Source organism: Bactrocera tryoni, chromosome 2 (assembly GCF_016617805.1).
Source record: "Bactrocera tryoni isolate S06 chromosome 2, CSIRO_BtryS06_freeze2, whole genome shotgun sequence".
Lineage (NCBI taxonomy): Eukaryota > Metazoa > Arthropoda > Insecta > Diptera > Tephritidae > Bactrocera > Bactrocera tryoni.
In genome coordinates this window covers 305,005-328,694 of record NC_052500.1, presented here as the reverse complement: position 1 = coordinate 328,694, position 23,690 = coordinate 305,005, and the positions used below count along the sequence as shown (strand labels likewise).

Below are 23,690 nucleotides of genomic sequence, written 5' to 3'. Positions count from 1 at the left end.
CTCTCCAAAGTTGAATGTTGATGTGAGGAGATTAGTAATAGAATATTCAAACATTCATATATGCATGTACATACATACATATGTACATGTAAATATTTATGGCGGTTTTTCATATAAAGCCAGAAAACATGAATTCAAATCAGGTGGTCGAGTGGCTCGAAAAGCGAGTAAAGTGAAAAAAAAGCTCCAAGCCACTGTGAATTTGAATAAGTAAAAAGCCCGGAATATGTTTAAGTGCATGCGCAATGAATCCGCATGCAACGTGTTGGAAATAAATTCTTATCAATGACGTACGTAGAAAAGTTATTGGGTGGCCGAAGAGTTGTGGGTTGGCGGTAATCAGTGAAAGCAGCAATAAACATACACTGTTGCATTCGAGCAAGACGCCCTCGCCTGTAAAGTCGAGAGATATCTACACTCACAATCTCATTCTGATGACAGTGCACAAAGGCGCAGGAGCAAAAACGATTTTCGACGCCCGCACTGGAAAAAACGAGGTCAGTTCAATAAAAATTGTTGCGCCTACAGCAGAGACATCAGTTAATTCAGAGCACCGGAGCCATTAACATCGTCACTTAGAAAAGACTAAAACCCAAAGACTATAGCAAAACCACAATCATAGTGATCACAGCAAAAATAAGTGTTGAAGTTTAATAATTTTTTCTCGTATTTATCACAACAAGTGATTTTCGAAATAAAAAGTAAAAAGCCAACATGAGCTGCGGCAAATGTTTACATCACACTTTTAATTTGGCTTTTGTACTTGGGCTTTTCGTGGTGGCCGCTGTGGCGGTGCCCACTTCAGTGCTAGTGCAGAACTCCGAAGTTACATCAAACATCAATGCAGCTAACAATGGGCACAATTTAATGACAAAAGGTTAGTAAGTACTATGCATATACATATGTATGTACAAAGAACACACACGAAACAGCACAAGATTATAAGTCATTAAATAAAGTGGCTGATATGTTAATAGAGAGCAATGTGGCTCGCTGTCAACAGGTGATTTTCCGATTATTATACACATGGTTCAAAGGATTTATGTTTCTACTGCAAGCGTTGTGTACTTAACTAGCAGTTCCAAGTATTTATTTTCAGAAAAAATTTTAAGGTGTAACTTAATCATTATTATACTTGTATACTCAGCTTTAGATACTTCTTTAATTGCTTTGCCTTATGCTACTCAACAATTTTTTTTCTCATTGTCTTCCTTGGATTTTTTTGTTCAAATATGTTAATAATCTATTTTTTTAATAAGTATGTCGTAGTAACGGATTCAAATAAGGACATTCCATATTGTTGCTGATGGTTGAAGCTTGTTGTTGGCACCCATTTATGTTAAGAGCGTAGTTTGCGTTGGCGTGGGCGATGACGCTCCTATTGAGAGCGCCGTGGAGTGTGGATAGGTTTCTATTTATAGAACAGTACACAATGGCTGAAGCTTTTCATTATTTACAAAGCCTGTAGCAAGTAAACACTATAACTTCTGCGAAGCAGTTAAAGGGAAAACCCACTTTATATACAAAGAAAATTCAACAGCAACCAGCAACTTTGATTGCTTAGCCATTGCAATTTTCGCATAAGGCAAACAACATGATACTCATATGTGTACATATATGCATTCAAATATTCTCGTACATACTTACATATGTACATGTGTATATTCATTCACTTACATATATACCAATGTTCATCATACGCCCTGTTGATATTTTAGCGTTACAATTTTCAATAGAATCCAACAACAACTGGATAGCATTTCAATTTTCAAACCAAATTTTTGCTATTTTTCAGAACCTGGTAATTCTATTACAATAATATCAAATAAAAAAATTATGTTTTTTATGTTTTAAGTTAATATAAGTACATGCGCAAGAACTCCATCAAGTATTATTTAAATATGCATAGATATTCAGATGTAAATGACAATTTTTGCCACCATATGGCTTAGAAAGCAACATTTATTTTTAGACTAATGTTGCATATGCATACTCACAAATATTTATACATGTGTATGCATGTAAATTGGTTGCCTGTTCCAGTTTCCCACGTGAACATGACTATCTCTGCATTGAACACTAAAAACAAGTCAACAGCATATGGCTTTTTATGACTCAAAGCTGTTATTACTTATGCTATCATTATGTATTTTATTTATGACTTTAATCAGAATAAAAAAGCGCCGCATTAATGAATATTTTGTCGTCTGGATAGTATAGTCGTTAGAGCTGCGCAATAAAACCATGCAAAGCCAAAGCTCTTCACCCCGGTCCTGCCAAGTGTCTGGCAATTTATTTAAGCTATTTGCGATTGGAGAACCCTTCTTTGTACCATAGTTCAAGCTTAGTGGAAACTCAAAGCTCAAAACTCTGTCGAACGCTACGCAATAACAAGTGGACAGAGAAAAAAAATCAAATTCATCATACATTGACTGGCCAAAGTCGCTGGAATATAAGAAGAGATGTTAATGGAAGTTATCGTATAATGAATTAAATGATCTAATTCTATTACTGAGGTTGGAAATGGTGGGGTATCTTCATGAGAACGCTATGCCCCTGTGCTTATGTTCACTTATGGGTATCTAATTTAATACAACTGACATCAACCGCAAGTGTCAGCGAACGGGAAGTATCTGAGCAAAATAATTACACAAACACACACAATTACCTATACATACATATAATTGAATTTAGTGGTCCCTATGCTAGCATCCACATAAGTACTTGGACACAGTTAACGCTCCGACTGCAACAGCAAGCTATCAACTCATTAGTAACGGCGTTAATTGGATTAACATTACATTACATTGACATTTTTCTAAAAAACATTAAGGAGCAGTTAGGAATCGTTATTAAGTTAAACCTTGTCTGCTAGGTCTTCAGGGCTTGAAAATTGCTAAAGATATAAATATACATTACATTTATATAAATTACGTGTCACGTTGTTTGTCTTTAAAAGTAGTTTGTTTGTTTTAAAGTATAGGAGGGATTATATCTCTATATATAATATAATTTAATTATATCACATATGTATGTATATATGTATGTATGTACATGGTACTTGGCCGCAGCAAGGCATCACTGGCTACTTAAACGGGAATTATATGCTCCATCAATTGAATTTATTTATTACGGTAAATAGCGATTTGAGTAGTTATTATAAAGTTCCCGTCTGGTAAGTATATAAATTCGATTAATTAAAATTTTACACCAGTGCGATATTCCATGCTATAAATGTGGACACGAAAAGCAAACATATAAAGTGCATATATGTATGTATGTGTATATTCTACTCTAATTAATAACTAGAAAAGTAACTATAGCGTGAAATTTGCAAAGAATTTTTAATTGGCAGCCGAAGGTTAATTAAGTGCTAAAAAAAGAAGCTATGATAATTACTATAAAAAAGTAATACTGCTACCTCTCCGGTAAAAGGACTAGCATATTAGTGTTACGGATATTTTACCTCAATAACTACAAGGACTCAACCGAAATACTGTCGTGGTCTGAAAGGCATTTGGGAAATATTTACACAAATTAAAGGAAAAAATTATGAACATTAAATGCCGTTTCCAGTTACAAATAGCAAATAAACAAATAGGGACTTTCCTTCTTAATGGTGATACTTCTTCCCGAGTTCAATGTTACTCAAATACATTGCAAACTAGAAATTTTAGCTGGCAAAAATGAACATGTAAACTTCTCATTATAGTTATGTATATAGGAATGCAACAGCAGGATGTCTATTTCCGCCATGAACGCCATTTCCTCGCCGATTTGACGACTTGAATAAGATACAAATGCGTTTGCGTTTTGATATTGCACACTGGAATGAATGCTTTATATTGCTTGTTGGGTCATTCTCTTCAAATGCACCAGCAGAAAACACTCCTGATTGCTTTGAAGAAGTATGGCTCTAAACGCGCTGAAAAGCTGAGGGCTACAGGAATTAATTGATTGTTTTTATTAATTTTCATTTGTGTATTTTGCTGAGCGTAAAAACGGAATACTTGCATTTATATTTACATATACATATGTATATACCATATACCAACTGCTTATTTTGTTAAAAGTTAAATTGTATTGATTAATTCAAAATGTTATTGCCACCAATTTTAACAGTAAAACGCTCTTCGGCCGACGTAAATGGTATAATGCCCAAGGAAGCTATCAACGACGAGGTCTCTACGTCGGCAAATAAAAAATCTAGTCCCGAAGTTCTTCCGCCGGCCTTTAATGTGCCAACCTCGCACCAACATTTGGAAAACGGTGGCAAAGCCAGTGGTGACAACAATTCAAACTCTATTGCATATGTTCAGTCAGCTGGCACAAATTCGATGCCATCGAATGAAGATATTATTAATTCCGCAATCGCTGCTGGACTAACCGCTGCGGCAGTACAAGCAGCTGCAACGGCAAGTCAACATGAACTGGAACAACAACAACCATGGAAGCAACAGGCACAAGTGTATGGGGATGAAACTCCCAGCGTTTTGCAGAAGCGAGGCATTTCGAATCCGCAATATCTCTATGGTGCAATGGGTCTAGGAGGACCCTATGCATCTGCCAGCGGAAGTAGTAGTGGTAACAGCGTATACGGCAGTGGAGAATACTACAATAATGCATATTTGAGTAATCCGATGCAAGTTAGTAGCGGAGCTGAATTAGAAACTGTGCCCACTGGCTTTTGGGCAGATGAAATGGATCCTTCAGTTGTCTACACTGATATACAAGATGACGACTTCTTGAGCGCACCAAGAGGTAAATATTTTGCAAAAGGATTTCACTTAACAGCCAAATGGCGTTTGCAGCGGATTTTTTACTTTAAAGCAAATATTTATATTACTTTAAACAATTCATAAGCATTTCATTACCATCCTCTATCGTGTGAATAAATTAGTAATCAAATTATTTTATTATTCACTAATTTATTTTATGCAATATTTATCACACTGCTTATAAACACTCCAGCAACTTCGTATCGCAGCAAGGCTTATGACAATTTGCAAAACATCCTTAACGCTGAGGCGTACCCAGTGCAACAGACGCTACACACGAGCCGGTACTATGGCGCCAACAATGCTAATAAGCGGGCAAATAGATATGACAACAGCAACAATGGCGGCGCCAGTGCCAGCAGCAGTAGTCGATTGGCTGATATGAGGTAAGGGAAGGCTCTGCAGATGATAGATTTAAATATTAAGATTATATGAGATTTGCAATTTTTTAATGTGTTAACGGGTCATATAAATTGTTTATATTATACTTCCAAATCTAGTCCAGCGGATCGGTTCATAAGAGAGAATGGGTGAAAAGAGAACACTCTGAACTCTCAATGTTTACACACAAATTCACCGACCTTTATAAATACACACATATATTTTTATATATGGACTAATGTGTGTTTCCAATTGTATTTGTCAAACTATATGACGGCAATGGTAAAATTTCGATAAGATGTGTTTTCAATGCGTAAAGAAAAATGGTGCTAGTGCCAACAAGCTGTCAATTATGGGGATTTCTTCTTCAACTTGATTTCCGAGCCCAAATTCAAAATTCCAAATGTTTTCAATGTTTCTGACTGATAAAGAAACAATAGGCAAAAATATTTAGTGAATATATGTATGTAGGTACTGCCACATCGCTGAGAAATGTGACCACTGCCAAGTCCGAATTGTGTCATGCTTGAGAGAAATAGCCTAAATCTTTATACATTTATAAATATTTATATATATATACATATACATATACATATATTATACACGTTGCTGTGTGGAATGTCGGAAGGTGGATGGAACACTTATAAAAATGTATTTTTTTAACTTTGAATATAATACTTAATTTTAGATGATTTAAAAATTGTGTAAGAAAAGTACAAGTATAGCTGAATGCACTTCACGTTTAAGCCAGTTACTAAAATATTTTTTTACCGATCTATCTACTAATGCAGTCCGGAATGTTCATACTTCGATTATATAGCCAACATAGCGTATGAGTAACATTGATACATTCACTTAATTGTTTTTTTGCTTTTTCGCAGGCGGTATAAATTTATAAATGTCGGTTAACAATAATTAGAAGAATATTAGCCACAAAATATAGCAAATGTGAAACTAAATTATTGTTTTGAAATTAAAGACATTGATGGTATTCCTTGGTTTGGAACTGAATGCAGAAGAATAAATTAAGTATAGCGTTTTGATTGCATTTTAATTTTAAGGCTTCAATTAAGAATATATTTATAGATAATATATATATGTTTCCGCTAACACATAGTAAAAAATATTTTTCAAAATTTAGACTCAAGCGTGATACTAAACTCACACCAGCAGATATGCTGGCTTTGGTTGCACTGGTAGAAGCAGGCGAACGTGCCCGGAAGGAGCCCGAAACCGATACAAGCAACGGTTACATGTACCCATCGAACGGCATTGCTACTCCTCCAGAGGCTTTTAACACCTATAGCGGTATTAAAACTTACTATCCAATTTCAGCTGGTGCCTTTGATTATCCGACCAATATAGATGCAATAGACAACGGTGGTTCGTGGTTAGAACCAAACATGGTAGATTACTATGGTGCGCCTGCAAATGTAGAAGCAATACCTAAATATGAACTGCAAAGAGAACAAAAATACGGTGGAATACTACCAAGCGGTACTGGAAATCGTAAGGATTCAGGGAACCAAATAATGAACTAAAAAAGGTTTAATAATATAAGCGGATTTTCTCTTATGTTGCAGGTTATGGAGTTAAGCGATTTATGGTTTCCAAAAAGAAGCGATCTATGGGCAATTTTCTGAACGAACCAGTTTCCAAACCCAGCATCGGCTACAATGTTAATAGCGAAAAGTTTTACTAAAGTTTAAGACGCTTTTAAATTTTCCAAGCTTGGGGAGGAAACTATTTTTGGAAATGGGTCAAAGAGGTCTAATTATTAGCAGACTCCTATAATATAATCAAAATAAACATATGTGTGTATTATCATATTTTAATTATAAATGAAATATATTAAATTTCAGACATACATACATACCTATATATGTACATATACATATGTATATGCATTGTATGTATTTGACAAGTCTATACGTACATATGCGTACAGATAACAAACTTGTAAGTAGAAGAAAATGAAACAAATTATTAAAATGGTTCAACGATTATTATTGATTTGTGCTAAATACATACATTAGTAATTGTAAGACATATTCCAGATGTTGCGTTATTGTTTGTATATTTCAAAAAATCTTACGTTGGCAAATATCTGTATGTGAATTATTTCTTCTGTTGAGGTCGTCTCTTCTTTGAAAAAAAAAAACAAAAACAATTATAACTCATTAATTATATTTCTTTACATGAATATACATATGTAATTGGTGAAATCAGAAAGCACCAGTATAACCTTCTCCGCCAGAATTTAGCAGCTATGACTCCAATATATGTTCATACAAATGTACGTGCTATTATAGAAAAAATTTAAATAGTTTACTTTATAAAATCTCTATAATGCAAAATAAAATATTATATATGTGTCACTGTGATTGAACACAATATAAATCTTTATTAACCAAAAGGCTTGTAACGGCTCAGAGCATATTAAAGAGATTATGATTACATAAAATCATAACCTATTCATTGTCTAACTGGCCAAATGATGCGTCATTTTCCAGCCTTAATGTACTAAAACAGTATTTACCTTTAAGTAAATTTGGTGCAGATGTCCTTGTTTTATTTGTCTACATAAATATACATAAATACACATATATACATATAGATATAGAATAAGCAAGTAAATTCTCGTATAGATGTACATATGTACAGATTATACTTATACATGTGCTAACATTATTTAAGATCATAATATAGTTCTAAAAGTCTTTTCCAATTCAGCATATGTATGAAATTAAAAAAAAAGTGAGTTACTAATTGTAAACAGTTTTATTTATTACCTTGGCAGATTTCAATTATATTTTTTGTAATAATTTATTGAAACTTCTACATATATCTTGACTCTTTGTACTTTTGTAAATTAATGCAAATCAGTTTTTAAGCTTTACTTCAAATAAATTTGGACAACTACTTCAGTTCAAATATCAGTACGTAGTTTACTTCCTAATTTTCCATGCAGAACTTGGTCAAGGAATGGGGTCTCTTATTTTATTAAGAGACCATTTTATATTTGTGTTGTTTTCCTTCTATTCATAAGTTAGTGGCGGGTCCTGCGGAAGGGCTTGTGGTTCAATGAACTTATCGCGCTAATTTAATCGTAATTAAAAACAGTTGTATCAACCTAATAAGCGGAAGATTTAAATGAAGAATTCCCGATACTTTCTGGACAGGGTATATCATATTGTTTTTGTTGCCGGAAATTTATCGAAGCTTGAAGTCTGACTATACATATATGGTAGACTACATGTTTGAATGATTGTTTAACTAATGTCTGGGTCTAGCATTTCAAACGCAAGCAACGAAGTGCTAATGAAGTGACTCTGATCAGCTTATTGGACATTATAATAGGAGTTAATTATGGTCCTTCCTATAATAACAGTGAATGTTACAACTATTTTCTAGAAACATGTGAAATTGGTAAACTTACATCTTTCTTTGGGTGTGCAAATTACGTGTAATAAAATGGCAACTGAACAGAGGTACCCCATCTCTGAAAAATGAAATGGGATATTCGTCGCTTCAGTTGCCTAAGTACCACATAGCGCGTGAGATACATATATGAATATGCTTACGATCGACTTTGTGTGCACAAAACTTCAAACTCAAATTTGTCAATCTATTAGGTAAGAAAGTATAATTTGGCATGGTGTGGCTTGTGCGAAATGTATTGATTGACTTGGAGTGTTTTCAGAAAGCATACATATGTATGTTAAAATAATATAAAATGCATAAAAATTTGCCTAATAATGAATACAAATTTCCAAAACTACAATTTTATACTCGGAAAAGGCTATATTAAGTTTGCCACGAAGTTTTAACACCCAAAGGGAAACGCTGAAGACGTTGTAAAATATATATATAGTTGTCGTATGTCCTCAGCTCCTCACGTCATTTTCTCCCCATAAGTCTCTCATTTGTAGGAACCATATCCTTTTCTTTTATTAAGTAGCGTTAATTCGACCCTAACCGTTGGACAGTTACATTTTTATTTTAAGTTATACATATTGTTGTTATAAGAAATGTACCTGTGAGGGGTATTATAGCTTCGACACAGCTGAAGTTGACGTTTTTTCTTGATAATGTGCGCCTGCGCTCCAACATAGACTGTTATTACTTTGTACAGCAGAATAGTTTTAAAATTCAAGCTTCAACTTGGAGCCTAAGAACCAAATATCATGTGATGTACACATAACCCCGTACTTACATATAAGTATGTATGTTCCCGCGTATGTGCTAGGTTGTGATATATTTCTTCGATTTAAAATTGATGAAATTGTGAATTTCGCAACGTTATTCTGACTCTTAAATCACATTTCCCGTATACACATTTGCTGTGAGTCAAAAATACATATACATACATACATATGCAATCATGTTCAAGTGAGTGTGCTCGATGAATGCGCAAACCAAGCAGCTACATACATACATATATGCTATTTTGTTACGTGCAGTTTTAAACGTCACAAAAGCCACAAAAGCAAAAACACCGCTAGCATACACACTTAGTTATGTGCAACATACCCGGCTTAATTTCTCACAATCAACATGTGGTCTAAGAGAACCTTTGCTCTCTTTAACTTTCTCCATTTTTATACAAATCTCTCGCTGACATTGAATTCATTCACAAAAATTGGGTTCATCACATACAGACAAACATATATAAATATGTATGCTTATACACACACATACATATATACACGTAGATGTGAGCCCTCAAATAAAAAACATTCAAATGTGTACATATGTATGTACCTTCAAAAGTATAGTTATATAATTTTTTCTTGAGTTTTGTGTTGAACTCCTAATATTTTGAGTATGGCTTTTAAACGATGCACAAGACAACTATTGCATCGAAAAAAACTAGATCTTTATTACAAAACATCCACTTTCAGTATTTTTAACATACATAATTGGTATACAATGGGACAACATTTAATTCCCGAAAAATGGACAACACATAAAATAGTACATTGACTTCAAACATAAAAAACTCTTCCAAAAAAAATCTATACAAATTAATTTATAACGAATTGAAATCAATAATAGAACGATCAAAATAAATTTGGAGCACATATCTAAATATGTATGTATGTATGTACGTGATCGTTTTATGAAAATATAACTGAATTCTTCAATGTGACCCCTTAAACCAACCAATAAATTTGTCGCATAAAATGAGACTTTGAAGCAGCATCCACATGCTTCGAGTGTGGCACACAAGCGTCCAAAAAAACACTGAGTTTATTTCAATTAGTTTCACGCCTTAATACAATATAACTATTATCTAATTCAGCCATTCACAAATTTCAGCACCAAAAAAAATAAGACACGCGTCCATACATGCGTACTTACATATGTATGTATGTACACAAATGATACGTAAAGAGATCGGCTGTGTATTATGTTAGTTCTACTAGTTTTCTACTTTCTTGAAAGCTATTCATTATAATACTTCTACATACTTAGTCTTTTATTGGAAAGTAATTTGCAAAATCTCCACTTACATACCTACATATCTGTATGTACATATATTTTCTCGGCAGGTTTCAATAAAATAATAAAATAATATCGGGTCAAATGAAACGTAAATTTACATTTGTGAAAAGAATTATAATTTAATCAGACGAAATGGTCAAATAACGATATTTACCATATCTGCTCCTTTAATTTGGAAAATGAGATCTATGCACATCTAACTAATGCATATTTCTGAAAAAGCAAATAAAAAATAATTTCGTAATTTATGCAAATTTGAAAATTTAAAAATCCCCGTTACGGTACGAACCTACATACATAAATACAAGGCAGCATATCAAATACATACACTTATGCAAATATTATCAATTGGCCACTTGTTGCTCTCCAACGCTTGAACCTTGAGCGAATTAAAAAAATTAAATCATGCAATATCCTTAAAAGAGGGTAACTTCAGTAATTATCTTATATACACATATATATGTATGTATATATGGTATGTACAAGTATATATACATAAGTATACCGAATTATATGACTGATTTTTCACATATACTTGTACATATGTACTTACGCATCTCTCTACGGACTAGTAGCGGTCAAAAAGTAAGTATTGCCTTGGGGAACTTTGCTATAGAAATCGGATTTGATGTTAAAACTGCAATCCGTATTGTAGCGAAATTTCCCAGCAATATGCATATTTCTTCTATGGAAGCCATCATCATAAAACATCTTCGATTGTAAGAACCATTCATTTTTGCAACTGAGATACTCCCAAGTACTATTATATACTACATATGTAATTTCCTGTAAAATATCGCTTGCGTCGTCGAGTGCACCTGTGATTTTACCAACTTTTATAGGCATCCATACATTTAAAGAAATTACTGGCGAATTTTGTCAATTTACTAAACCAAATTTCATACGCGGGTGCAAAATTATAAAATAACTGATAGTAAGTAATTGATTTTAAGATTATTTGGTTTGTCCACGGCGGTCATCATATTGAAAGCGAGAAGCAAATAAAAATACAAGATTTTTAAGATATCGATATACTACATACACACTACGTGTGTACTACAAATCGTAATTGTGTTTCGGTTCCAAATATAAAAGTATCATATATAATTAGACTTTGGAAACATAGTCGAAATTATGCGCTCCTCTAATTTTGAAGAGCGCTAACCGTCCATAAGTATGCATACGCGCTTAAGCTTGAAACCCTTGTTTACCCTCGCATTGGAGAGAATTTTAAAAGTATTGAAGTACATATGGATATGCACATACATAGATACATCCACATGCAAATATTAAATCATATAAACATACATACATATGTGTATCTGCGGGCGTATACCAGCAGATGTTGCACACCATAATATTTTTCTGACGCCAAACTGTCAGATACCGAATATCCAAAAACGTATTGAACCACCACAATTTAGAAGAAATAATTTTTTTTATATATTTTTGTTTATGTATATTGGCTGAATAGAAAGCGCGGGTGCCAGTGAAGTGTATATGTATCTCGTGCAAGACAATAAAGAATCGTCAATGCTGCCGACCGGTTGCTGTCTGGATACACTCGTACATTTACCAAACAAAAACTTGGCCGCACCTCAGAGCGTCTACTCAGTTTGTGTGAGGCAGTCGCGCGGGTATATTCTTGCCGCTTCTCACAGTTTAGGAGCGCTAACAAAAAGTTGAACTGTTAGGGAATAACTACGTGAAGACTTCGAAGTATATATCGTTTCAGTATTTAAAAACTTTTATTGGAAATAATGTGAAAGTAACTAAACAATTTCCTTAAAGAAAGTGGAGTGAAACAAAATTTATTTAAAATTCTTAACTAGAAACTTAAAAAAACTTCACGAATAATTTGTGAAATGGCTAAAGAGGTTCCTGCAAAAGGCAGCATCTTAGGAAGTAAGTAGATGAATTAAAAATTCGGCGTCAAATAAACCGTTAAACACTTATGCCGGAAATTTCATAAATATAAATTACTCCATTGCCATAGTGCTTGTTAGAATGAAAGTGGCTCGTCAATGTGACCTTCTTGTATTTTAATGTTACACACAGTAATTATGAACGGGGAGGAGAACAAAGTTATACATTCAGATTTTGACCTTAAGGCTGATAAAAGGTCGTTGGTAGAAGCAATGGACTTCCTTGCTTCAAATCGCAGGTGTCAACTTATATATAAACAAACATACTATATACATACGTGTGCACGTACATAAATGTGTTTAGGGCATTTTTATCTTTTCTGTTATAATTATTTATTTTTTAAAAATTGCAATGGGTCAAAAAGAATACGAAATCTCAGGAAGTGACGTGAGGATTGGCTTCAAACGCATGGTATGGGATCACAAATGGATACATACTGATGTGCCTAATATTTTTACATGCACTGACATACATATTTACTATTGTGTATTTAAATTTTCGCAAAAATATATATTTATATATTCACACTTCTTATGATATCATGAGTAAGGTCATTTAAATGTCACTTTTTAATAATAAATATGATTACTCTACCCTGACACTAATATTGAGTTGGAAATAATTAGCAATTAAACTTTATTGAAGATACTGTTAATGTACGAAAAGGAAAAGAAAAAAGGAATTTGTAATTTAATAATACAATAATATTAATGCAGTGTTCTACAAAACTGCGGTTTAGCCATGTAAAGATAAACCCTCTCTAAGGTTTTTATTTGCAGTTGACATTTATGACGACATTTGTGAGAAACGGATTTACCATAAATATATGTATATAAATTCTTGATGTTGTAGCGATTGTTTCTTAATAAAACGCACCAATGACTGTGTTATCAGTAAACGTGTAATGCCGTTCAATGAAGCTCATTGTTTTCTTATTAATTATTACGTATAATTGAGTAAATAACTACAGTAAAGTGCGATAAGATGATTCATTAAATAAAAAATTAATGCAGGTATATAAAAATACTAGGCACCAAAAATATTTAACTATAGCTATTTTAATGTAAAACTTTTTTCATATCCGAATTTTTTGAATAAAAAACAGACATACCAATTCAAGATACTTTATTAAGTGTTTTCTTTGAAATCAATGCTTAAATAATTTTTATGGTTGCATTTTTGTCAATAGTTTTCAGAATTTGTGTTATTTTTAACATACATATACATATATCCAATTCATGTTCATAAATATACACATATATAGACAAGACACGCGCCTAATATCTAAATGAGTCCGATTATAATAGCATTTTATTATACCCTGAACAGTGTCAAGAAATGTGTAACGCTAAAGAGTAAACCTCGGAAACCCCATAAAAAATATATATGTATTTAAATGATCAGCATCATGAGTTGCGTCGATTTAGTCGTGTCCGTCTGTCTTTATAATCGCGAACTAGTTGCTCAGTTTTTGAGATATCGATATATGAAATTTTGCACCCGAATTTTTCTCCCCAAGAAGCTGGACATTTGTTGGAACCGCCGATATCGGACCACTATAGCATATAGCTCCGAACGATTAAAATCATGTACTTATGGAATTTTTTGTATTTGTGAAGGGTATTATTGTTCAGTGCAGCCGAATTTTACGTTTTTTCGATTTTTTTTATAACCTAATCGCTCATTCTCACATGAATTAGTTGATCGATAATTAACAACAACAATACAATAATTGTTAAGCCACCTCATCGTTATGGCGCATCCACTTGCACATAAATGTGAAATTCCATATGAAACCAAGTGATTTGGTATTTTTAAAATCGTAATAAGTCATGAAATCATAATTACGTAATATTAATGACAAATGCTTAGCCTGTGAGTTTGGTCTTTTGGCGGAAATATTAAGGATTAAAATCATTCTCGTACATACTACATATGTATGTATATATGTATATATAGTATAAAAGAAAGTTGTGTTAGTTACACCATTTATAACTCAAGAACGGCTGAACCTATTTGCCTGAAAATTGGTGGGGAGGTAGCTTAGAACCAGGGTAAGGACATAGGATACCTTTTATCTCTTTATGTCAAAATTTAAAACAACTCATAAAAATAAAAATTATATTTCAAACCACAAGCATTTGTTCAAAATTCATGTTTGTAGGAATCATTTGAATATATGCGTACAATTTTAAACAGATTCTTCCTAAAAAATAATACAACTGCTAAGTACATATTTGGATCCAAATACGCAGTGCAATGGATTATAACTGGCTCAGTAATCAGTTTTCGTCTTTCCACGCCAGAGAACTGGTACATCATGTGCAGTCCACTAGAATGACAGTCGATTGGACTCCATTGGGAAATGATGGAGCTATGTTTCTATTGTCACACACCGACGCAAAAATTTGGCTTTATTACGATTAGTGAGCACTCAAACACTTCTCAGAATCAGTGATTCGATTTTATTATTAGATTATGAACTTGCGAGACACCCACTTTGCCCATAGCTTTCGCATCTTTAGAGCATCGTTGTCCTCGGTGCTCAATTCGCCTGTTTCCAGCTTAGCAAATATCTTTTCAATGGTGGATTTCACTGAACACAAATTGAACAGTACTTTTCCCCAAAAAGCAACGCTTTATTAACACACGAAATGCTTTATGATCCTTTTTTTTTATAAACTAACACAAGTTGCTTCACAAAAATGCTAAATCTTATTAACTAACAGTTTAATCCAACTAATAGAAGTCATATACATTGGTAGTAGTAGTATTATCTTTATGTCAGCCACAGTGAAGCGTGGACGGGTCCTCTAGTATATATATGTATGTATATATTATTTATATGTATATTTCAGCATAATTACAAGTTTAACACATCCAAACATTCCATTTGTATATATATACCATATGTATATTCCACATATGATACTTAAGAGGCTTAAACATGTAAATACTTGTATGTACATACATACATATAACTCAGCTTAATTGCTTATTTGCAGAATGCTTACCTGCCCGTTACATACTAGCGGTGCTTGGATCTTGCGGTATGGCCATCATTTACGGCCTCAAAGTAAACCTCAGTGTTGCAATGGTAGCAATGTTAAATCATACCGCCATTGAGGCAGGACATAGTGTTGCTGGTGAGGTTCATAATATGAACTCCACGTCAGAAGAAGTATGTGAGAAGCCTGGTAATGGAAATGTAACCAAACTAGAGGTAAATATGAACATGCCATATTGCTTTATATACGCATACACATACATATGTATGTATGTATGCATATGTATAGTAGGTCGATTTTACTATAAAATCGCGTATGCGAGAAATGTTCTACGGATCATTCTGAACAATTTGAACGAAATTTTACCAAAATTGTGTTCGTTTCCGGTCATTGGAAAATTTTCATGTCCGGTTGAAGGAATTGTAATGAAATCGTTGTATTCATGCAATTTGTCCAGTTATGTGAGCTGTCTGACTATACGGACTGTCTACCAAACTGACTCTAATGCCAAAATATTACTGCATATATAGAATTCATAAATATGACATTAGCTGTGAAACATAATTGGTATTTTAGATATAAGCATACGAGAATATTAACTAATTTCAATCTACTTTTTATACATACATTGTGACAAAAAGGGTCCCGGAAATTGTACTTTAAATTCCCCGGGTAAATGATATTTAAAAAAAATGTATTTTACAAAGTAGGTAGGACTGTCCTTAATTACTATGCCAAAAGTGAGCGCGATCTGTCAACTAGTGTGCATACAGCAGTTGTCGGTACACCTCAGTAGTGTGTTGCGTCTTTTATAATGGGTAAAAATATCGAACAAAGGTTTGTCCCAAATTTTGTATTTTTAACCAAATTTCGTGTGCGGAATCATAGCGAATGTCGGAAAGGGCTTACAGTGATTTAAAAACATAAGCCTACGAGTGGAATGAAGCCTTCAAACATGATCGAGAGATCGTTGAAGGGAGCTCGGCATCTCTCGTAAGTTCGTTCGAATGACGTTTTATTCACAATTTCCGGGTACTTTTTTGGCACAACGTCTATAGTATAAAATTACTAATACATAATTAGAAGTAATGGCCCAAGTATATTAATTTATTTTAGGAAGGACCATTTGTGTGGAGTTCAAGTATACAAGGAACATTGTTGAGCTGCTACTTCTGGGGTTATTTGGTGTCGCAAATACCAAGTGCTCAGGTAGCTGAAAAGTTTTCTGCTAAATGGGTTATGCTCTTTTCAGTAGGGATTAATGTAGTTGCCACTTTGCTCACACCGGTTATGACAAAAGAACACTATGCCGGTTTAATTGTAATGCGTGTTCTGGAGGGCATTGGTGGTGGGGCAACTTTCCCAGCTATGCACTGCATGATTGCTGCATGGGCTCCACCCAATGAGCGATCGGTTATGTCGACAATAATATATGTGGGAACTTCTTTTGGTACGGCTATTTCCATACTTTTAGCTGGTGTTTTGTCGGCACAATGGGGATGGGAATCGGTATTTTACTGGATGGGTGGCTTAAGTGCAATTTGGATGACTTTATGGATATTGCTCATACAAGATAACCCAAATAAACAACGATTCATCAGTCCAGAAGAGCGTCAAATGATAACTTCACAATTAGGAACCGAAAATACCGCATCAAACGAGGAGCATCCGCCAGTTCCGTGGAAGAAAGTATTGACATCAATACCTTTCTGGGCCATTTTAATTGCTCATTGCTGCAGTAATTGGGGATGGTATATGTTTCTCATCGAAATACCATTCTACATGAAACAAGTTTTGAAATTCGATGTATCGAGTAATGCCCAGTTCAGCGCACTGCCTTACTTTCCAATGCTAATTCTAAGCATATTATTGGGTAAAACTCTGGACACATTGAAAGCCAAAGGTAATTGAAAATCGTATGTTATACAAATGCAGAAGAAGAAAATATTATAATAATGCGCGATTGCGTTCGTTGTGTTGTAGTCTTCATTCTGCATTGCGCAATTCATTACGGGATGTAAATGCCTTCTTTTTCAGGGAAAATTACTACCACTACTGCGCGCAAAACTGCCACAAGTATATGTACAATCATACCCGGTATTTGCCTTTTGGCATTATGCAACATCGGTTGTAAGCACACAGCAGCTGTTATCATCATGACAATTGGAATCATTGGCATGGGTGGTATGTTTTCTGGATTCCTTTCTAATCACATTGATATTGCTCCTAACTACGCTGGTACACTGGTTGCAATTACCAACACTGCTGCAACAATTCCCGGCATCATAGTTCCAATATTTGTCGGTTTTATTACAACGAATAACGTAAGTTTATATCTAATTCAAAGCAGAACATATTTGAAATTTTTATTTTATAGCAAACAATTGGAGCTTGGCGCATAATTTTCTATGTAACTGTAGTCCTTTTCGCTATCGAGTTCTTGGTATTTGTAATATTTGGCTCAGGCGAGGAACAATCGTGGAATAAGATCGAGAAAAAAGAAGGAAAGGACGAATCGACACCATTGAAGGCTCAACCAGTAAAGGACAATGTCTAAAATTTTCAACCCTCAAAAATGCAATGAGCTTATGTTATCTTAGTTGTTGTTAATTTTTACATTTATTAAACATTAGTTGTATGCATATATGTAAATTTAAATACAATAACCAATAACTTCATTAATTTCATATATGACGTACTATATAAGTATACACATACACATAGACAAATATGTGTACTTTTCATGGTAAAAGTATTGAAATTCCTCAAAGTGTCATATCTTAAGACCCCTTAAAATTGTATATGTTAAACAAAATGGACACTAAACAGTCATATACCACGTATATATGTATGTAATGTATATGTATATAACAAATGTTACATATTTTTCTGACCCCAAACTTGTATTTTTTCAAAATAAGATAGGCTTCTATTAAGTTAGTGAAATTAAATATAGTCACGATAACCATAAAATAATTAAAGCTGTGGTAGGCATTTCTATCAAATAGAATGTACATATACATATGTACATATTTTCAAACATAACTTATTCATTATATCTGGTATCCACAAAGATGTTATGAATTTTTTTCCTGTAAGCCTGTAAGGTGTACTTTTTACCCTGCGTTATCGTTGAAATCTTTTAGAACGGGAATGGTGGGTGTTTTACTTAAAAAGAGCGTAACTGACTTGAATAAATAATATATTACTAGAACCTAATGATATATATTTTTCCTATAGAAAACGCGTATGTATGTATACGTAATACGTAACAAACACCTCAAAACTCGGCTTGATATTGAACATTATACAAATACACTATAAAAATAATAAAATAAAATAGTTTGAACGGTAGTAAGACGGATTGAAGGTTGTTGGGTCTGAATATTAGGCAGAAGGAAAGTCAACTGGTTTGTGTTTTTACATACATATGTATCAATTTCTTTATTCGTGTTATATTATCGAAACAGAAACCAGTTGCATAGTTTTTGGAAAATATCAATTACCGTTACCGGAATTGATCCGCACTTTATTTCAAAGATTTGATACTGTATGTTATCACTAGAGCAACTGCTACTAGCCGGACTGCTCTATATCCTCCGGAGCCGTACTGGCATTAAATCCAACCCGAGCTCTGAGGAATTAATTTTTCTACTGAAATTGCGCTTAAACGTTCCATGCAAACTGCACCTCGGTTAGTTGTAATACATGTAGGGAATACGGCCATCTTAAGACTTTCCTCGGCCATAAGATTCATAGAGAGTAGACCACAAGTTATATGGCCCAATCTTGCCGACGCACAAGAGCGTCATTAGCCTTTACTTTAGCTATTTTGAGATCTGCTGAGACCTTAAAATTGATAGAGAATAGACCAAACGTTATTGTACCAACGCACAAGGGCGTTATTAGCCTCTACAGGTACTTTGCGCCACCACTCCAGTCGAGTGACGAACAATGGTCCTCCACCGTACCGAGAGTGGGAAACATTACCAGTTATTCGCCGTTGCAAGCAAGTTATGGACTACTGTTAAATCCCTGTTCAATCCGAGGAGATATGATGACAGGGATGAAATCGAATTCGATTGTCATGCACCTCTGACTCTAGAGAAAGCGCGAGCTAGTAGGCGACAATTTATATCTACCTTTAGACAGGGAGGGAAAACAGTTGACACTACCAATCACATAACACTACTAGAAGATATTGAACAATCCACGCTTCCTTCAGGGCGGAAAAGATGAAGCATGAATTATCTGAGCGGTCGTCAACGAGGCCAAAATTTTATGCTAAGAAAAATTAAATAGGGAGTTTCACAGAGTGATATTTTCTCATACGCTGCTGAATGCAAGATATTGATTTCGAGCACTGGAACGCCATCTCTTTGACCTTTCTCATTTTTTCATTGCAAGAAGTATTAAATTCTACAGTGTGAACATATTTAGTCTACGCCTAATAATAAAGTCGCAGAATACATAAGGACTATCACAAGATGGCTATTAATGCCTTTCGTCAAGCACTTTGGTTACCGAAGCAATTTCAGAAACGACAATGTATTGAACGCCATTCACAGTGAAACTATTAACATTTTATCGATCCCATCCCAATGAACTTCGTCTTTGGAGTTCAATCCCCATCTATCGCATACAGTGAGCTCGAATTACCGCGTAAAACCCTTGGTCAACTGCGTTCCGAATACTGTAGCAGGTAAAACTTTCATATCTAGAATACCTTTAACATATTAAAGGGCATACATACATATGTATGTATGTACCTAATAATTTAAAATTAATGAAATCAAAGAAAATGCTTATAGTGTGCTTGTTTACACATGTGATTAAAACAGCTGATTTTTATTTGACAGTAGCTCATTTCGACTAGTAAAATTTGTACTTATGCTAATTGCTGTATTTAATTCGTACGGTATTTTGAGCATGTTTTTGTTTTGATAATTGGTAACTTAGAATATTCCTACTGTGAGTAGCAGTTAGGAAACAAACACATAAGTACATATTTGATGCAATAGTCGAGTATGAGTGGAAAACGTTTCTTATAAATAAACATCTTTAAAAATGTTACGAGCTAAGAGCCTAGTTTATTTGCAAATGAGATTGAAAAGTCAGCGATGGGTGCGTGTATGGAATAATAACAGTCAATTAATAACACATTAGAATTAATTTTTACAGGCATTCAAAGGAAAAAAAACGAATACTCAGCGAGCTCTAGAAAGTTTCGATGACTTTTATGGATCAGTTTTTGGTATTCGTTGGAAAAACATTCGAGCAGCGTTATTAACGGAGCATAAATATATAGCTGTAGTAAATAACTTTGGTGATGCAGATAAAACTTGCAATGGAATGGAATTAAACGGTAGGAAGCGTCATATGATGAATATCAAATTATGTACAATAATTTATTTTTTAGGGGCTCTAAATATAAAATCTCTAATAAAAGTAGTAGAAGATCGCCTTGGGCGCAATAACAAACTGTCGATAAATGGTTCAAATAATACGCTAGATGAAAACCTATTCAAAGTACTATGTAGGCAAGAAGAACGTGAGAAACAGTCGTTATATCCTATGAGTTCAATAGCAGAAGCATCCGTCCAGCTGCAGTACTGTGCAGGCAACGCGACAGAATTTAAAAGCAATTCAGAGAATGGAGAGAATCAAAAATTTATAGAAAGTCTAGAAATGGCGTTTGAAAATGATACTCAATTAGCAAATAGCCGAATAATAGATCCACAGTATGGGACAGGGGGCTTATATGAGTTTATGCCGGCAAACAAAATAAAAGGAATGGAAGATTGGATACCTGAATCAGATCATTATAAATACTATTCTACAAATACTGATTTTCCTTTAAAATTTGAGTTGGAAACGGAGTTGTGTTATCCAGATAATCTTAAATTATACACCTACGAGATCGGGAATTGTTCCGAATTCATTACGCCAAAAAAATGTTTAACAGGTACACACATTTTTACCACTAATACATTTTAAATCTAATTGTTCTTTCTAGGTGCACTCTCACATTATCTATTAGATGGTGCATCAGTGCTGCCGCCATTATTTTTAGACATTAAAGAAGGTGAGCGCGTATTGGATGCTTGTGCCGCACCAGGTGGAAAATCGCTTATAATGCTACAAACCCTTTTCCCAGACACTTTGATATGTAATGACATACAAGAATCGCGTCTCAACCGAATTCGTAAAGTAATGCAAGAGTACATATTTGACTATAAAGAGAAGTGGGAAAATAAACGGATAGTTTTCAACCAATGTGATGCAAAATATATGGATAATTACGAGAGCTTTGATAAAATTCTGGTAGATGTACCATGTACTACAGACCGCCATTCTGTGACCGTAAATGACAACAATATATTTAAATCGACTCGTATAAAAGAGCGACTACGGATTCCAGAACTACAAGCTGACATCCTCTCGAATTGTTTACGACTATTAAAACCAGGTGGCAGCTTAATTTATTCAACATGTTCACTTTCACCTGTGCAGAACGATGGAGTTGTACATATGGCGCTACAGAAGGCTTTTAACGAAAATGGTATAACCGCTACAGTTAAAGATTTAAGTTACATAATTAAGTTCTTCGAGGACATATTTAAATTCGAAAACCATAGGGTTCTAAAGTATGGACAAATGGTGCTCCCCTATTTGCCAGCTAACTATGGCCCAATGTATTTCTGTAAATTAATGAGAAATATGTAATTTGACAAAAATAAGATATATTTTTTTGCATAAGTTAAGTTAATTATATAACAATTTGTATAAGTAAATTACAATTATACCTTTTTCTTTTTCTTTGGTTTAATGGGCATGGGTCCAGGTATTTTAAAAACCGTACTGTAAAAAAAGAGTATATGACATCAGATTTACTATAGGAAATGTTTAAAAATAACGTTACGTAAATTTAAAAGCAACTTACTGACAAGTGGTGCAAATCGGACTAAATTTGCAAAATACTGAAATAAGTGAAAAATTAAAATTTGTTATAAATAATAAGTATGTTAAGGTATACATATATAACAAACTTACTGGATAAACACACCGAACAAACATAGCCAATATCAATCAGCTCTCGGTGACAAAAGCAAGCTGCTCTGTAGTCAACTTTTGTTGCCGGAGGCAGTACCAACTTCTGACGCATCTGTGGATCGGGCAAAAACACCCATAGCAAATATTGTAATAAACCATCTAACTGTGTTAGTCGTAAATATTGACCGCCCGTAATATCGCAACCCTGTTGCAGAAGACTCATCGTTTTATCCATTGCGCAAACATCAATTGTAATACCTAGTTTCTGAGCCGTGAAAAAAACATTCATATACGTCATGTACTGAGAAGCACATTCATTACTGCCTGTCACAACTAGTATACGGGAGTGCATTTTTAGACCTGCAGCAGCATTACGTTGTATCTAGAGCATAACATTACACGTTAAAATCTCTATTTAAATTAATAAGGTCTGTCTTCTGCGAACTTACTCTAGAAATATAGCATAAAGCCATCGCCATGCTGCCTGCTAAAATACTTTCGCAAGGTGCATTCAATTTTGGTGCGTTAGTAATAATATGGCTTAGGCGTTGTTTTACAGTCTTCTCGACCAAACTGAATACTTCATATTGTCCATCAATCTGGCGAACATCCAACTGCTTTCCAGGGAAAGGATACAGGAAATCACTGAAAAATATACGAATCTCTCTCAATTAAAATTTTTCACATATTCAGACTCTCATACGTGGCGTGATGATGACAGGAAAGAACAGCCAGTTTATTTTGTGAACACTGCATCAGATGTGCATTACCAAAAGCAATAATGGCCTCCACACATTGGGTAAGTAACTGGGCATTTTGGCGCACTATGCGTTGTGATGGATTGGTGTCTAGCACAATTACCAGCAAGCTAAATTTATTCGACTCTAAAAAAGCAGATTATAAAAATAGAAGTAAACCAATAAGGAAGAAGACTCACCATCATCTTGTTGTTTATTCATTTTGGAATAGTTAACAAGAGTAGATAAATGAGAAATTAACTAATGCTACCAAAACAATTGAGCATGCAATGAAAAAT

At 34.1% G+C, this 23,690-nt stretch overlaps 4 protein-coding genes across 4 annotated transcripts; 3 read left to right on the top strand and 1 right to left on the bottom strand.

Annotated features, from left to right (window-relative positions):
• The first annotated feature begins 530 nt into the window (after positions 1-530).
• LOC120768191 lies at positions 531-8,098 on the top strand. Its single transcript, XM_040094760.1, has 5 exons — positions 531-877; positions 4,123-4,761; positions 4,972-5,164; positions 6,301-6,668; positions 6,743-8,098. The coding sequence occupies exons 1-5, from the start codon at positions 715-717 to the stop codon at positions 6,859-6,861; spliced, it is 1,482 nt and encodes a 493-aa protein (XP_039950694.1). The 5' UTR covers positions 531-714; the 3' UTR covers positions 6,862-8,098.
• A 4,185-nt stretch (positions 8,099-12,283) lies between these two features.
• LOC120769131 (sialin) lies at positions 12,284-18,950 on the top strand. Its single transcript, XM_040095998.1, has 5 exons — positions 12,284-12,572; positions 15,599-15,816; positions 16,718-17,504; positions 17,639-17,925; positions 17,979-18,950. The coding sequence occupies exons 1-5, from the start codon at positions 12,533-12,535 to the stop codon at positions 18,156-18,158; spliced, it is 1,512 nt and encodes a 503-aa protein (XP_039951932.1). The 5' UTR covers positions 12,284-12,532; the 3' UTR covers positions 18,159-18,950.
• A 1,514-nt stretch (positions 18,951-20,464) lies between these two features.
• On the top strand, positions 20,465-22,404 carry LOC120768640 (5-methylcytosine rRNA methyltransferase NSUN4). The gene is made up of 4 exons (XM_040095410.1): positions 20,465-20,725; positions 20,783-20,966; positions 21,021-21,566; positions 21,618-22,404. Exons 1-4 carry the CDS (start codon positions 20,669-20,671, stop codon positions 22,325-22,327), a joined length of 1,497 nt encoding a protein of 498 aa, XP_039951344.1. The 5' UTR covers positions 20,465-20,668; the 3' UTR covers positions 22,328-22,404.
• LOC120768641 (general transcription factor IIH subunit 3) lies at positions 22,341-23,683 on the bottom strand. The gene is made up of 6 exons (XM_040095411.1): positions 23,592-23,683; positions 23,358-23,538; positions 23,104-23,299; positions 22,655-23,036; positions 22,545-22,581; positions 22,341-22,462 (listed from the first exon to the last, which is right to left on the bottom strand). Exons 1-6 carry the CDS (start codon positions 23,611-23,613, stop codon positions 22,402-22,404), a joined length of 879 nt encoding a protein of 292 aa, XP_039951345.1. The 5' UTR covers positions 23,614-23,683; the 3' UTR covers positions 22,341-22,401.
• Positions 23,684-23,690: the final 7 nt, after the last annotated feature.

Bases quoted from the DNA above. Each gene is read 5' to 3' on its own strand.
- LOC120768191 (XM_040094760.1), top strand. From the start codon at position 715: ATGAGCTGCGGCAAATGTTTACATCACACTTTTAATTTGGCTTTTGTA. The intron at 4,762-4,971 runs GTAAATATTTTG...TAAACACTCCAG, and splicing joins CTTCTTGAGCGCACCAAGAG to CAACTTCGTATCGCAGCAAG. The intron at 6,669-6,742 runs GTAAGGATTCAG...CTTATGTTGCAG, and splicing joins ACCAAGCGGTACTGGAAATC to GTTATGGAGTTAAGCGATTT.
- LOC120769131 (XM_040095998.1), top strand. From the start codon at position 12,533: ATGGCTAAAGAGGTTCCTGCAAAAGGCAGCATCTTAGGAA. The intron at 12,573-15,598 runs GTAAGTAGATGA...GCTTATTTGCAG, and splicing joins AAAAGGCAGCATCTTAGGAA to AATGCTTACCTGCCCGTTAC. The intron at 17,926-17,978 runs GTAAGTTTATAT...TTTATTTTATAG, and splicing joins GTTTTATTACAACGAATAAC to CAAACAATTGGAGCTTGGCG.
- LOC120768640 (XM_040095410.1), top strand. From the start codon at position 20,669: ATGTTACGAGCTAAGAGCCTAGTTTATTTGCAAATGAGATTGAAAAGT. The intron at 20,726-20,782 runs GTGCGTGTATGG...TAATTTTTACAG, and splicing joins GATTGAAAAGTCAGCGATGG to GCATTCAAAGGAAAAAAAAC. The intron at 21,567-21,617 runs GTACACACATTT...TGTTCTTTCTAG, and splicing joins GCCAAAAAAATGTTTAACAG to GTGCACTCTCACATTATCTA.
- LOC120768641 (XM_040095411.1), bottom strand. From the start codon at position 23,613: ATGAATAAACAACAAGATGATG. The intron at 22,582-22,654 runs GTAAGTTTGTTA...CACTTATTTCAG, and splicing joins TTGTTCGGTGTGTTTATCCA to TATTTTGCAAATTTAGTCCG. The intron at 22,463-22,544 runs GTAAGTTGCTTT...CTTTTTTTACAG, and splicing joins CCGATTTGCACCACTTGTCA to TACGGTTTTTAAAATACCTG.